The sequence below is a fragment of the Diadema setosum genome, chromosome 2 (genome assembly GCF_964275005.1).
Source record: "Diadema setosum chromosome 2, eeDiaSeto1, whole genome shotgun sequence".
Classification (NCBI taxonomy): domain Eukaryota; kingdom Metazoa; phylum Echinodermata; class Echinoidea; order Diadematoida; family Diadematidae; genus Diadema; species Diadema setosum.
The window spans coordinates 27194352-27211497 of NC_092686.1; the positions used below are offsets into that span (position 1 = coordinate 27194352).

The following is a 17146-nucleotide window of genomic DNA, read 5'->3' on the forward strand; positions in this document are numbered from 1 at the left end:
TAAGTGCCAAAACTCCTGCTACTAGAGTGTGATAGCATGTTTATAAATGTCTACCATCAGTGATCACAACAATATGTGTGGCCAGAAAAATCAATGAACTGCTCTCAACCAATGAGAAGTCAGAATTTTCTGGTCCTCTCTTCTATAATACTCACCATGCCCACCCCTTTCTTCTCGCTGAGCTTGCGGTCTACCACCGAGTCCTTGGCTGCCTGCTCCATCTTCCTGATGGTTTCCTGGTGGTGCTCTATCTCCTCCCGGGCCCTGCCTACTGCCAGGTCTCTCTCTGCTATCTCCTCCTTGAGGTCCTGTTTTTTTTTTTTTTTTTTTTTTTTTTTTGGGGGGGGGGGGGGGGGACAATGAATGACACTAACATTATAGATAGGGGAAGTTTCATATCATCAGTGGCAAATAGTAATAGTAGTATCAGTTTTAGTAATATCACAAATATCAGAAATAGTAACAAAATAACCATACTACTTCCTTACTAACATTATTACCATTACTCATAACACTGAAACTTCTACTTCTACTTTACACTACTTCCACTATTATAGGACACCTAAAAAGAGTGTAGCTATCCAATCGGTCGATTGCCCATCAAGTGACATTCAATTAAAAGTACCATCGCATGCTGTGGCTGTAAGCCGCGCAATCTTGTTTGAGCAAAAATGGATAGCACATGGCTGATGTCACCAATTTCCATTGACTCCCATGTTAAACTCACGATTGACTCAAAGTGTTTGCTCCATTGAACGGCTCTGATGTCACAATAAACAAACATTTGCTGTGCGCACTCAACAATTACAAGTGCTTAAAAGCGCATACTTTTGTCACACATTTTTGTATCAACTTCAACCAATCAGTTTCCTGTATGTACATGTACGTACAGTACACACGACTGACTGTGACAGTGCAGCTACTCATTCGCCTTTCACGGAAAATGGTTGCCATTTCTATGTTAAATTCAAGAATCTGTGTGGACCACATCTGTTGACGTGTGAGGTGTTGTATAAAACTAGAATTATCACTGAAGGTGATTAATACCCCCGCTCCTAGTGTTGCTTTATAGTATGTGATGTCATGAGGGCAATGACATTAATACCAAGTTTGTGCACTTGTCGAATTGGAAACAGAATAATTTTAGTTTACTGTACAATTACAGAGTTGACACTGAGTTCCACAAGCTTTGGGTAAAAAGTGTGGTTACCATGGCAATGCATTGTCTGATACAAACACAAAGGACATTTTGCATAACTACACTTAGAGACCATCATACACACCAAATTTGACCTTCATAGCTTGGTTTATTTTGATACAAAAATGAGTGGTTACCATGATAACACATTTTCCTTAAACTAACACATTTGGTATCTTGCAAAACTACACTTCTACATCATGATACATACTAAATTTGACTTTAATTGTTTGAATGATGGAAAAGTTATTCGATCTGCAAGGTTTTGGTAAAATTGTGGTTACCATGGCAAACGGTTTGTGTGACAAACACAAAAATTATGTGTTCCACATCTATAACTCAGGGCCATAATGCCTACAAAATTTGGTTTCAATTGCTTGAAAACTGTGGAAGAAGTTCACTCCACAGGATTTCAAAAAAAGAAAATGTGGTTACCATGGCAACGCCTTGTCCGATACAAATACAAAGGACATTTTGCAAAACTACACTTAAAGAGCATCATACACACCAAATATCACCTTCATAGATTAAATGGTCCAATTTGATACAAAAATGAGTGGTTACCATGGCAACACATTTTTCTTATATTAACACATTGGTGTCTTGCATAACTACAACTCCCGATCATCATACATACTAAATTTGACCTTAATTGCTTGAATGATGTGGAAGTTATTCAATCCACAAGGTTTTGGTAAAATTACGGTTACCATGGCAACGCTTTGTCTCACAAACACAAAAATTATGTGTTCCACATCTATGCCTCAAGGCCATAATGCCTACCAAATTTGATTTCAATTGCTTCAAAACTGTGGAAGTTGTTCACTCCACAAGATTTAGAAGAAAACATGCAGTTACCATGGCAACGCTTTGTCAAGTACAAACACAAAGAGTGTCTTGCATAACTACACCTATAGATCATCATAGATACCAATTTTGAAATTGATTGCTTAAATACTATGGAAGTTATTCAGTCCACAAGATTTTGGTAAAATTATGGTTACCATGGCAACGCATTGTCCGACAAACACAAAAAACATGTCTTGCACATCTATACCTCAATATCATCATTTACCCTAAGTTTCATTTAAATTGCTTCAAAACTGTAGGAGGAGTTCGCGACGCAAGATTTTGCAACAGACCAACCGACCGACCGCCCGACGGCCTGATCGACTGCCCGCCTGACCAACATCACGGTGATTCCTACATACCCCCTTCACACTACGTGTGGTGGGGGTATAACAAAACAATATGGTCTTTACTCATGCAATGGAACAGCTGGCAGAGAGACAGATGGATAAAAATATAAATGGACGACACATGAACTTGAATGCAACTGGCATATATACTCACCATTAGATCATGAGCATGCTCAGCTTTCAGCTCTTCAATGTTTGTGACATGTTTTTCTTTTGTTCTCTCAAGATCCTCCTAGCAATGGGACAGAAAAGGTTAAAATATATTTGAGGTGAAGAGCACATCAGTCCCTGGAACTTGATTGTGATGACCTTGATGATCCTTGACTTTGACAGTTGAGTAAGATTATCACCAAACTTCAACCACTCAACCTCTCCACAGCTCAAAACAAATTCACTTTTCTATCCTTGATAAAGTCTTTTCACAATTTCCATGACATTCTTTAGGTGAAGGCAAGAAAATGTGGTGGAATTTCCTGACCCTTGACAAATCTAGGCTGACAGATTTGTGCACTACAAATATACTGCACCGTTTTGCACTTACAACTGTTCATCTATGCTCCTTTTTCCTTTCTTTCTTTAAAAAAAAAAAATCCATGTCAACTGTTACATCATATCAGATACTGTACAATAATATCAATAGCAATAACAGACTGACTTCCTGCTGGTCAATACGTCCCCATGCCGTTCACACATCTGCACTGTATACATTGTCTCTTGACAAACATACTGGATGCATTTGTGGGTGTATTATCTTGAAGAAAAAAAAGAAAAGAAAAGAAAAAAACACACACACTCTGATGTCAAATTACTTTTAACATCCTTATGAACTATCACTATTTAGGTTAAACACTAGAATATGTTTCATACATATTTTTTGTTTCGTACTTCAGCTTTGTCATATGAGAGCCGGAAGTACATTCAATCTATCAATCATTACAAATGCAATGGTTTCAAAATGACATATTTCATGCGCCCAAAATAACTTGTATCAAGTTCTCCACATGATGTAAATGAGAAAATATCAACTTCCTTTGATTATGGTGCAGTGAGAATGGAAGAGTGAGTGACAGGTGTCAAAATGACACTCACCTCAGATTCCTTTAGCCTCCTTTCAAACCAACCCCTGGCAGTCTCCACTGATTCCACCTGTTGCTCCAGCTGACTGACTTGCTCCTTTAAGGGCTCCAGCTCTTTCCTTACTCTCTGAGTCATTCCCAATGTGGTGGTAAGGAGAATTAAAAGAACAAATAGATGGGTGTTACCATGGGACATTCAGCTTTCTACCCTTTATTGGTATGGTCTATTAGATAAAAATCATTTTGCTATTACAGATTAGCAAGTGAGTAAAGCATGCAAATACATTCATGAAGAGATAGATTAGTAAATAAGTACATAAACAAGTAACAGTTAATGTAATCAGTCTATCGGTTGAATAAAGATAAACCAACAAACAACAAATGAACAAATCTGTTTATATGGACAAACCATCCCCCCCCCAAAAAAAAAAAAAAAAAATGGGAGCAACATGAGCATGAGCAAGTAGAGGCAATAGGCAATACTTATCTAGTTGGAACTATTTCTTTTCATATGTAGTGATCAAATTTGACTCGTAGATTTCTTTGTGAACTGCCATTACTTATTTTTTGAATACTGTAAATTTCCGTTTCATGATTATCAATAAAGGGAGTTTAATTAACAAATAATGAATTCATATCTGTTTCGTAAGCATGTTATTGATAAAAAATACACTCACATCAAAGTGGTGATATCACACTGTTTGTCTTGAACTAAAATGACAAGAAATACGAGATAAGTCTTTAACAAACACGGGAAAACACAGAAAAATTAAGATTTGTTCATAAAAAAGTTTGGTGCAATAAAACAGTGAGCTTGCAATACCTTTTCTTCTTGTAATTGTGCTTTGATGTCATCAAGCGCTTCCTGCAAAATTGACAGAGAGGTATTATACAAGTGTTAGTATTAGAGGTCAGTTGCCGATCATATTTGACCATCACTGCAGTAGTGTTAACATTATGATGATTACCTTCGTACAGTGTACTCCAGTTATGACGAACATGGCCTTAACAAATTCTCATCACAACAAAGTAAAATTTCAGGCCCAAATATTATCATCTATATATCTTTGTATAATTTACTGATTGGCTAAAATTAAATTTCGATATAACAAAAAAAGAAAAAGAAAAAAAAAAGTGCTGGTCCCAACGAAGATTTTGTTTTAACAGGATTCCCCTGTATATGGTTACATCAAGTATAATATGTTGTTTTTTGTCTTCTTAGCATCTACAGTCACTTACTAGACAAATTGCTTAAACATACTATAAAATATCTCCACACATACACATGCAGTGACCAAAACCATATTAATAAAAACATCCCAACATGATATTTGTGATAAACTGAATTCATTTTGACTGGTTAACGATTCTGGAATTCTACATGACAAGAAGAGACAGCCTGACAATAGCTGTATAGGATTCCCCTCTCTGTGCCAGGTAGCAGTACTAAGTTGTATCAAAGTCTATTTGTGTACCTGGTGGGTAGTCTTCATTCCAGCCACTTCTTCTTTGTGTTGCTCTCTGATGGTCTGCATCTGGATGGCCATCTCATCCAGCATGTTCTTCCTTTTGTCAGCGACTTTAGTAGTTTCCTGTTTATCAGACAAAAATCAGCCAGTGGGTCAAAATGATGCCATGCTTGAACTAAGACCATGAAGCTACAACACTGACAGCCTTGTCCAGAGACTATAGATGCTCAGAGATGCTCATAGCTCACAGCGTAAATATTCACAATTCAATTGAATGACAAGCATCTTAAAAATGACAAGCATCTTAAAAATAACAGCAACAGTAACAATTCAACATGTGCGACAAATGACGGGTCTAGGTCAGTGGTGCGCAACTGAGAAGCCTGCTCATTGTACGAGCTGGGCTGACCAGATTTTGTCATCATCATGCACTAGGACTTATCTGCCCAAACCATATGACAGCAGACTGCCCCCCCCCCCCCCCGCAAAAATATAAATATTAATTTATTTATGTTTTGAGTAATCATTCTTATGTAAAGTATTGACATTATGCAGATAAAGGTACAAATATTCAAACGGGATGACACCCCTCTTAAATATTACAACAACAACAACAATGTCAACAACATTCATTGTAACTGCTGTTTGGGTATGTTTGTGTCTTGGTAGTTATGGTGATTTACCAATAACATAAAGGAATGACATTAAAGCTGAGAAACAAACAAACATGCCTCTTAGTTCATCAGTTACCAACAGACAACTATGTCCCTGAAATGCCCACAAATTTCCCGAAACTGATATAGGGTTGAGAGGAATACCACGAGCTCGGGCTCAGCTAAAAGACTCGCCTGCATTTCTCTGCTGATGCTGTCCCGCTCGGCCTGGGCTTCCCTGAGCTGGTCACCTAGCGTGGCGTTGGCCGCCAAGCAGTCGGTGAACTGTCCCTGCAGCTCGTCCCGCTCACTGCTCAGCTTGCTGTGGGTCAGCTGCAGCTCCTCCAGCTCACGCTGCGTGGACTCCAGCTGATTCTTGGCTGTTGTTGACAGACCCTGCATGACAAACCAACGAATACTGTCAAACCGGAAATTTTCGTGTTCATGAAACTTTCGTAAATTTCGTGAGGAGCCACGAGTCGCAAAAGTTAAATGCACATGAAAGTTTTGTCTATACAATCTAGTACATGTAGTATACTCATAATTTTTTCCATGGTCAGCAATTTGTGAACGTGCCAGTGTTTCTGGTTTTACAGTAGTCCATCCATCCATCTTTGCCATGTGATCAATGTTCGTCGACCAATACAATCACTGCTTACCTCATGATAATGCATTTCTAAAATACTGACACAATTTGCTTCATTTTTCACTCGTAAATATTGTATTGTATTGTGCCATCTGTGACATGTGTAACATTTTTTTTTCCCCTAAGACTGTTATTCTCCAATGTTTTTAATTCCGTATGTTTGGTCATAATTCAGAAAAGTCAGGGAAGTGAGCCTTTGGTATGAAAAGACCCTCAGCTTTCTTGTACAGACTTCATTGTCTGTATTTGTTTCAACAATAGCCAAGAGAAAAACAACTAGAAATGTCGCTACAGCGACTGGTTATACCCCCGCCAAACAACATTTCATAAGCTTTGGTCAAAACAACATTTCATAAGCTTTGGTCAAAAAACTGAGGAAGTAGTTTATTCCGCAAGATCTTTCCTTGATCTTCTGCCATTAATATGCCGTTACCATGGCAACGTACTTTCGGGTACTGTCGAAAATCTACAACCAAAGGCACACATCTGTACCAAGTTTCATGGAAATTGGGCAAAAACTGAGGAAGTAGTTTGCAACACAAAATTTTCCATCATTTTGGCTCATAATATGTGAGCTGTTACCATGGCAACATACTTTTTGTCACTGTCAAGAAATGTGTCATGCTGACCTATATCCTAATACAAACATTCAATATGAATTCCATGAGAATTGGAAGAACACTTATGAAGCAGTTTTGCCATGAAGCATTTTGCCCTATATTTTACCAATAACATGCCGTTACCATGGTAACGCACTTTTTGCCACTGCGGAAATATGTGTCTTGCACATTAACATATTCAGATGAACATCTGTACCTAATTTCATAAAAATTGATCAAAAACTGTGGGAGGAGTTCGCGACGCAAGATTTGTACCCATTTTTGCCCATAATATGCCGTTACCATGGCAACGTACTTTTGGGTACTGTCAAAAAATACGTCTTGCACATCTACAACCCAAGGCACACATCTGTGCCAAGTTTTATGGGAATCGGTTGAAAACTGAGGAAGTAGTTCGCGACGCAAAATTTGCAACGGACCGACCGCCCGACCGACCGCCCGACCGTCCGCTGATTCCTATATACCCCCTTCAAACTTCGTTTGGCGGGGGTATAAATATTCTGCTGTAGTTGAGTGAATGAATGTGCAAATGTCACAATACTCTCAGTCTGTCATAAAGCACTGTGATTATTGCATCAAAGCTATATATTTTTTTTTGTTGTTGTTGTGTAACACCTTCCAAAGTTGTATTGTTTCTGTTGTGTAAAATCTTTCAATGAAAACATATGGGAATTCAATCTAGAACATGAATGACTCACCTGTAATCTATTAGCCTCTTCAGATGTGGAAGTATATGCCTGATGAGAAGAAAAAGATTGATACAAGAAAAACAGATGTTAGAAGCATGTTTATTTCATGAATATTTATGAATATACACTCATGTTGCAATTTCATTTACTATTCTCAATTCTCTGATTCTCCGTATTCCTTTTTATTTATCATATATCTACTGAATATTCTAAATTCTCTGATACTCCTGATATTCCTTTCTTTTCATCATACCTCTGTTTATCTAATATTCTCAATTCTCTGATGCTCCATATTTTTTTCTTCTTTTTTTTTAAACCATACCTCTGCAAACACTGAGAATTATATAATTTGACTGATAAGGAAGCAATGAAAATACTAAAATGTCTCTTACCTGTCGTATCGTGGCAAGTTCATTTGTCAGCATAACTTTGTCTTCCTCCAACCTCGTTATCTCTTCACTGTTTGCTGCCTACAGAGGAAGAACACGATAAATCTTTGCTTGAAATTAAGTCAAAAGACATTCAATTTGGACACACTATCCAATAGACTTCAACAGGAACTAACCTGGTAGGCATGAAAAAGTTGGCATTCAAGGATTTGAACTTAATATATAATGACCTTCATTTAATTTGATACACATCTACAAGACCTAGAAGTATTGATTGCTTTTTGTTTGTTTGTTTTGCTTTTGATGGTATGTGATATTCATAACATGCTAAAGAGCCCACTCAATTTTTCTTGAGACAAGAGTGGAGAGCACTTTAGCACAATACATGCTTTGGACTCTTTAAACAGGGGGTTATGAATTTGACTCTTGCCTGGCACATTTACATTTGACTAGATGGTTTCATCAACAAAGTTTCTCTTGACAAAGGTATAAAAAACAACAAAGTTTCTCTTGACAAAGGTATAAAAAACAAATAAATGTTTAAGAAGGGTGTCTGAGGTAAAACTGATGAGTCCTGGAAGAGAAGGGTTGATATAAAAAGGCTACTCCATGGGTAATGAAGACCACTTTACCATTAGCATTATATGTGACAGAAAAATATATGAGGGCTGCCAACATTCACCCATCAAACTCGGGAAGATTTCAAAGAGCGCTCAAGGAGATACTTGTGTGCTATATGCCATTCTAGCTAGAATTGTTCTAGCTTGAAATGAGACCTGGAGACTTGGCAAGCCATCACTTTCATGGAGAGAAATGTCCCAACCTGTTTTTTCAATGACTCCACTGTCTCTTCCAGTTGTCTGATCTGCTGCTTGGCACTCTCCTGTGCCTCCTGACGACTCTGTGAGGAGGAACAGAAGGTACGACAGGTGCATATTCAGGGCTGCCAATACTATCTCATCATAACCAGGTAGATTCTTGATACCCTTGAGATATCAGGGAGATACCTGACGCATGTTAAGGCCACCACACACTATACGACTTTCGTTTGCATGACTGGCTGACTTTGGATCCGAAATAAATCACACTAGCCTCACAATAAACGTGCTTGTTTATTTCAGATCCAAAGTTGGTCAGTCATGTGACCGAAAGTGTGTAGTGTGCGCTGGCCCTTAAGATGCATCTCAACGGGCAAAAGTAATTCCCAAATCAGGGAGATTTTCACATTCCATCGTTCAAGACATGAAGAGATATTGAAATTTTCAGGAAGCCTCCTGTAGAATCAGGGAGACATGGCAGCTCTGCCATTTTGCAACAATCAGAATCTTAGTATTTTTTTATATGACTGCAACTAATACTTGGTATGAATGCATATTACAGTAAAAACATGCAAGCGAGCCAAAAGGAAGACGACCCTTTTGCTGGCATTTTAGTTCACAAGACATTGCAGTTGCCGTAGATTTTACACTCATTACATGTGGGCTCCATTTCACAAAGAGATGCTGTGATAGCAACTCTTTCAGCAATGGAAAGTGTCACGGTAACAAGAAGAATCCTGCTTCCTGATTGGCTGTTGCTACAGCAAGTTGCTATCCTAACATCTTTTATGAAATTTATCAAAACATCTAAAATGAAATTGTATGAAATCATGGTACATGTGTATTTGTAGACAATGGGTTACAGAACTATGGGTGTGAATAATTTTCTTATTGCCCAAAATCTTGAATGACATCAAACACACAAATATTGAAGAGGTACACACTTGCAGTCACCTCTAACAGTCTTTTTGAACAGGTTCCATTAGGTGGTAAATATGAAACACTGAAATATGTTTTTACATTTGTTCACATTTAAACTGAAGTTTAACTGGCAGGACACACACACACACACAAAAAAATATGACAGGAACTTACTTGCTTATTTCTGTTCAGGTCAGCCTTGAGCTTTGCATTTTCTTGTTTTAAACTCTGGAATCAATCAGATCAGGGGCAGAAAGAGATAATAAATGATAATTAGAAAGAGTTATCTCATGCAATTTTTCTTTCATTCATTTATTAATTTGCTCTTCATTATTATTATTAGTAGTATTTATCTTTTTATTTTATCTTTATTATTATTATTTTTTTTTTCAAACAAAGAGGGTTACATACACTGCATAATACATTTAAAGCAGACAATATTTACCTCACCAGGGTAGAATGGAAGCATATCATTCTTAAACTTAATATACTTGCCAACAGCAATGACACAAAAGGCCAAACCAAAGTTAAGATCAATTATCAAGCTAGTGAATCAAATTGTACAGCTAAAGTACACAATCAGACTGTAGTGACTCCAGTGCAGTTACTACATTGGCACACAAATCAAATATACCAAGTTGACTATTCACACATTGCTCAACCAATGTAATCTTTCATTATCTTCAATCATCTTCATTCATGCAGTACTTTGGGAAATCCTACGTTTTGTCTATCAAACACATCACAATAAATGTTTCTTTTCTGAGGGCCACAACCCCAGTACAATCACCTCTACATCTTTGTCTTTGGATCCATACAGCTCCTCAACTTGTTTTCTGAAAATCACCAACATATGAAGCAAAATCAGAAATTTGTTATGTTCATATACCAGCAAAATCCCCAAATGTGTTTTAAAGAAATAAAGAAACACACCATTCACAGTTTAACTTCTAAGACTGAAATTCCCAGGAATTGGGAAGTTATGTGCAAAGTATTAAAGAGACCTGAAATATTAGAGATCACAAAGTATAGCACATTTCTTGCTGTGATTTCTTTAAGCATAATTCTAAGATACTCCTCATGATACAGATTTTAACATTTAATGTTTAAAGCTATTTTTTGTTGGAATGACAACACATAACATTAGGTACTGAAAAAACAAACAACATAATCCTTCTTGGCAGCATTTTGGTTTGCTAAGTGGCACAGCCACAACAGAAATGGAAACCATGCCTTGCACTCAACGGGTTCACTTTGAAATAACACATCATAGAAACGCTGCCTCTTAATTTCATCACTGCAAATTCATTATACACCCATATCTCAATGAACCACAATTTGCAATACTGATATACTTTGTATGCTGTATATTCAATCCCTGAGAATGATGCTAGCATGTAAGAGAGGGTTATAACACTTGGTCAAAAAACTGCATGACCCGTGCTTAAACATCACCTCCTAATGAATGTTTGCTCTAGCACCATGGTGAAGTCAGGGCAAAGGCACTTTAGTGGTCCTTCCCAAGGGAGAGACACGGAGCACTGCCTGAAGATCTGTTCTGGTGCATTGACTGATCACTCTCATCACTCCCTATACTCACTCTAATATGAATATCGAGTCTGTACTCACAAAGAACGAAGCATAGAATATCTACTGTAGAAGTAGAATTTTTTTTTTTTTGCATTTCGTGCAACCAGAAACTATTGCGAAAATAAAAGCACGCGAATATTTTTGTTTTCCATATATTCCAATAGTTGATGTCTTGATTCTGCGGAATTACAAACATGGGAAACTCATCTTGCCCGGCCAAGTGTAAAAAATTACTCGCATGAAAATATCCACTTCTACATTATACATCATATGTGGTATATAGGAGATAATATCATGGGGTTGGCACTGTGATTTTAGTACAGGAGTTTGTTCGATTCCTGCATGAGATATAGATCTACTGCTTAAATAGTACCTAGATCATTTGTACACTTATTCACTTTGTCTATTCTCCTGCATAAAAGATATATGAGCAACAGAAGCAGCAGAAAGTAGAGAAACAAATGGTTTATGATAAACTGACTATCATAGCATGATGTTCATAAAGAGTAATGGCATATCATTTCTAGAGTCAGAGATTGTTACACTACCAAATATAATGAAGTGTTGACAAGAGAAGATCCTTGATGAGTAAAGCATTATTGGACTTAAATGAAAATGAGCACAATTCCAAGACTATTCATTTCATCAACAAACAGCAAATGTGAGATTTAATTCAGATGAATTTGGTCTTTGAGAAAATGCCAAAATGTGATCCTACATAAGGTGCACCGTACTAAAATCAAAATGCTGACTTACCTGTTATTTTCATACATTTGCTCTTTTTCTTGCTGGAGCTGTAACAGACTGTGTGTCAATTTAGGGAGAAAAAGTAACAAACAGTCATTGACAGACATTATCCTTTGCATAAAGCTAAAAGTCTGATGACTGCAACTAAATCCATATCTAATTTACATAGTAAAACCTGGCAATTCGTATCTACAGTCACCACCCCATTTACAAAACCACTACAAACTGAATTACTTTAATACAAAGAAGTTGTGCATGTACATGTGCCACACGAACAATCATTTGTTTTGTTTTGTTGTTGTTGTTGTGTTGGGGGGGGGGGTGTAATGGGGCTAATGGGGGGTATCATGTTCCCCGAGGTCTTAAGAAAATAGTTTCACAAATATGGTGAACAAATTTCAAAATAATTAAGATGGTTATGAACTCTGATAGAGCTTGCAAAGATGAGTGGCTTATCACTGAAGGTACCTACCTTTCTTGCTTCTTTTTGTTCTTTTCTGACAATTTCTCTACTTCCTGTTGAAGACTGGATACCTCTGCTTTGTGGGAGACCTGAAATAAGACACCACAAACATAATATAGACAATAACTCATGAACACAAACACACTCAGAAACGGTTCTTGTGAGACTCTCTTCTTACCTTGAAAAGGCAGGTTAAGTTACTACATTATAAATCCAAGCTCAAGGATTTTTGCATAAAAATGGAATCACATAAATCTATGGATTCAATGAGCTTCCAGCAATTAAGACAAAAGAGGAAATGACAATGTCACAATTACTTTTTTTATTCTCCAAAGCAACTTTAAACTATTAAAATCATTCTCCGTCATTGTATAATATCATATCTTGACCCCTTTTTGTTGATATCACATATATACTGCAGTGAATCTTGATCGACAAACTGGATATCACCGGTCAGCTCAGATTGACAGGAAACTTAATTGTTATATTAAATATTTCTTTTAGATAAAAGTGACAAAGAAACCAAAAGTCAAGACATTGAGATGAATCTTCAAGAATATTCACATTTTATGAGTATAGAACATGTATACATATACATTTTTTGGATATTAAAATATCAAATGTTACATGTTATTCCCACTCAAAAGAAGGAAAAAAATGGCCTGTGTGCACACATGTGTACATATAAAGTGCATAAATATAAATTCACTGTACATACAGAACACTCCATAACTTCCCAATTGTATGGGGGGGGGGGGGGGGGGGACAAAACACCACAATGTACAAACCTCTAGACTGTGTAGTTGCTGCTTCAAGATCCGATTTTCTTCTTGCTCTGTATCAACTCTTAATTGCAGGTCTGTAAGAAAGGAGGGAAAAAACAGTTACTTATCTACAGGTCATCAAGGCACTAGCTCTGTATAATATTTATTAATTTCAAACAAGAACTATGCATATCTGAATACTGACTTGAATAACAATGATCGTTAAACTCCTTATCAATGACATGGTAATTTTGCAATCAATCTTACAGTGGTCAAAGTCATTAATTTCATTGGCGGTTCGGCTGGAGAAAATGATTGTTACGAGGAGAAAAACCTCCCGTTGAGGTCACTTTGACAATAGCGTCGATCCAACCCGATGGAAACTCGAAAGTTGCGCTAAATTGCAAGTAAAACTGGCGAATTTTCTGAGCACAGAAGTTTTGCATGCAAGCAAGATGGCGGTGTGTAATGAATTGAGCGGCGCGGGCACTAGCGGGATCTCATGTATGACATAATTTCACGAAATTATGATATAAAATATTCTTTTTAAACATCTAATCCTACTTTAGAAAAGAGTCCTTCAAATTTTGTCTTCCTAGATTGTATTTGAGAGAGACAACACAATTTATTGCACTCCAAGCAAGATAATATACATACGATTAGTACATCATTTGTTTCATTATGAGTTTTCATCATGAGTTATTTCATTAAGTTGATTTCCTTCCTGAGTTAAAAAAAAATCCAGCAAACACAGAAAATAAAGATATACAGATATTCCACCACAATAATCATGATCATCTGACATTGTCCCCACATCTTCTGAAGACAAATGAAAGTGAATTTGAAAGCACTTGTGGAGCATAGTGTATATGCCATATATCTTGTTGTGGTAGCTTTGGTATTGCAAATTTAGCATTTCAAATAACATTTGCAACATTAACAACACACACAATGTTGCCTCATATCCACATAAATACATTACATATATTTTCTCCATAGAAAGGGATAATGCATATTCCTCATTCTATTGCTAAGGTTTTCAATCACAAATCAAACCATGCACGGAAATCTAACTCAATTTGTAAATACAAAAGTGATTATGTAGTAACTGTTTTGAGTATGAAATATTTGTTGTAAAGAGCATGAGAATACTACGAAATTAACTTTTAAGTTATCCTTCTAAAACATATTGACAGAATGACATAAGATAACCAAAAAACAAACAAACAAACAAACAAACAAAAAAACCCCAAAACCAAACCCTTCCCTTGATACATGCCCCCCCCCCCCCCAAAAAAAAGGATCATAAACATAGGAAAGATATACAAATAAAATAAGCAATCAAAAAATAAGTGATTACAACATACCATTGATTTCTTTCATCTGTTCCTCTAATTTTGCTATATGCTGATCACCAGGATGCTGCATGGGAGGCATGCAAAAAGTAAAATCAAAACATGGGATAAAAACTATGTTCATTGCTTGGACATAGGCAGCATACGTACACAACTCCAAACTTGAAAAGGGACAATACATTTGTCCCTCGATATTAAGATCAGCTTCCATCTCATGGAACATTCAACAATATGTTTGATTTTGCTGCTAATTTTCACATACCTGGAGCTTTTTTCTTCAATTAAAGGGTGTGTACAGTTCTGGTCGAGGTGAGGATTTAGCTTTTACCATTATGCAAGATATTCAGAAACCACTCTATTAGATGTCAAAGAGCATGCAATTCTAAAGGGTATCAAAAGTTTATTTGATGAAAATCGGTTTTGAAATGGCTGAGATATCCAAAAACAAGGTGAAACAAAGAGATCCTAATAAAGTTGTGGCCTGTCGCCTTTTATTATTATCACTTTTTTGGATATCTCAGCCATTTTCAAACCAATTTTCATCAAATAAACGTTGAATCCTTCTTAAAATTACATGCTCTTTCATATTTCATAAGAGGTTACTCATTATCTCACTTAGAAATGTTCAAAACATGAATCCCTTACCTCAACCAGTACTGTACAGTCCCTTTAAGGATTATACAAATTCACATTCATCTGTCATATAAGCAAAGATATTACTCAAATAAGTAAAACTGCAAGTTAATTCATAAAACCAAGAATTATGTTATATGTACTTTATTTTTGCCTCTGATGTTTGAGTATTCACTCAAAACTCTTGAACAAATGCATGCAGATGTGAATACACATAACTTTAAAACATACATTTTTAATTTCATTCAACTTTGTGTCATTAGTTCAAAACCCACAAATTGCTTCATTCCCCTCACACACAATCTTGTGTACAGTAAGTTTTCCAACTCTTGTTTCATACTGCATGGTTTGCCATGGATTCCACCTGGGCCATTTTGTGATCACTATGATTATTTGTGATGAAAATTCTCACCTGATCATTTGGCTCTGCAAATGAGTTCCCTCTGCTCTTGCTTCCTTCATCTGTATAATGATATACAACACAGTCACACGGTAATGAGTTCTAAGCCATCTTTCAGCCAGTAAACAATAGCCCTGCTCCACACCATATTAAAATGTTCTTACCCTCATAACTTACAGCTCTGGAAAGGCATAGGGTAGATGTCCCCAGCAATTAAGAATTAAACTTTGGCATTATTAAAAAAACAAAACAAAACAAAACAAACCGAATACAAGCAATAAACTGCATGAAAACAACCTCACATTCACTAGAAGAAAAACATTTTCATATAATTTCTAAGGATTCATGTAATATTTCGAATGTTCTAACCAACAGAATTTAGGTATTGCAAAAGCAACAACTTGATGACACCAGCATGTTAGCATTCAACTCTGGTGCAAAAAGCAAATAGAATGCAATGACCTGCTTGTAAAATAAGAGCTTTCTCATATATGACAAAAATGCAGATTGGTTTCAAGATGACTGGTCATAGTTTACTTTGTTCTGTTTTGTTTTAATTTGTTATAGTTTTGCTGGGTATGAACATTTAGTGCCGGCCACAAGCAGACTGCAATAGCTGACCGTTAGCAAAGCAAAACGCAGAAAATCTGAAAGTAACATCTATCTGGGGAAAGTGAAAAATAACCGCAGTAAGGTGCATTTGGTACACATTATCAAAAATGATACTGTCAATCAGGAGTAATCAATTTTGCAGCACTTTATGTACATATGTAGAATTCTTAATGTCCCAAGACTACTCACAGACTCACAGACGATACTAAAAATTGAGAAAAAAAAATCAGTATTGACATAATATTGATGAACGTATGTATTTTTGGAGACACTTTGCACTTAAGTCAATGCTATTTCAACATCATACTCATGTGATTTTCACCATAGTTTGCACCGAGTGCACAGGAAACATACAGGAAATTTTTGCAATCTGCTCAACAAGAGTAGGATATTTCAGTTATCACAGGCAACATCGGTTCCTGTGTAGCAGACATGATGTGAAGTCCATCTGGAAATGTCATGTCAATAACATCCGACTGTCTGTTGTGTCGTCTTACTTTAACTGGAAGTCACCACAGTGTGAAAGAATATGACATCTGTATCCATTATATTCTTCTCACATCTTTCATGTATGTCCCCAGGCCCGTAGCCAGGGGGGGTGCGTCGGGTGCGTACGCACCCCCCCAAATTCTGAAAGGTCCACTTTTTCATAATAACGGTTTTTAGCAATTCTCAAGATAACAATCCAAATAAATATAAAGACACATTATTATGCTACGTAAATGTGGAAGAGTACGTTTACCAATGTTAAAAATAATTGTACGAAACCCTTTTGTTGTATGAACCATCGGATCGTCCCCATGCACACAAACACAAATGTTATGTATCAACTTGTGCGAGCTATTATTATATTGGCACTGCATGCCATGGCCCTTGGCGCGTGTGACCGGTGTTTTTTTTTCCA

At 36.7% G+C, this 17146-nt stretch overlaps 1 protein-coding gene across 1 annotated transcript in view; it reads right to left on the reverse strand.

Annotated features, from left to right (window-relative positions):
- The window catches only part of LOC140241381 (GRIP1-associated protein 1-like), a 38658-nt gene that overhangs the window by 4734 nt on the left and 16778 nt on the right, over positions 1–17146 (reverse strand). The window contains exons 11-26 of the mRNA XM_072321115.1: positions 15643–15692; positions 14610–14664; positions 13267–13337; positions 12488–12567; positions 12025–12072; positions 10469–10514; positions 9853–9906; positions 8763–8840; positions 7943–8020; positions 7560–7598; positions 5791–5991; positions 4949–5065; positions 4297–4338; positions 3487–3600; positions 2552–2629; positions 156–308 (exon numbers count right to left, since the gene is read on the reverse strand). Of these exons, the coding sequence (XP_072177216.1) occupies positions 156–308; positions 2552–2629; positions 3487–3600; positions 4297–4338; positions 4949–5065; positions 5791–5991; positions 7560–7598; positions 7943–8020; positions 8763–8840; positions 9853–9906; positions 10469–10514; positions 12025–12072; positions 12488–12567; positions 13267–13337; positions 14610–14664; positions 15643–15692 (1304 nt within the window). The remainder of the gene's footprint in view (positions 1–155; positions 309–2551; positions 2630–3486; positions 3601–4296; positions 4339–4948; positions 5066–5790; positions 5992–7559; positions 7599–7942; positions 8021–8762; positions 8841–9852; positions 9907–10468; positions 10515–12024; positions 12073–12487; positions 12568–13266; positions 13338–14609; positions 14665–15642; positions 15693–17146) is intronic.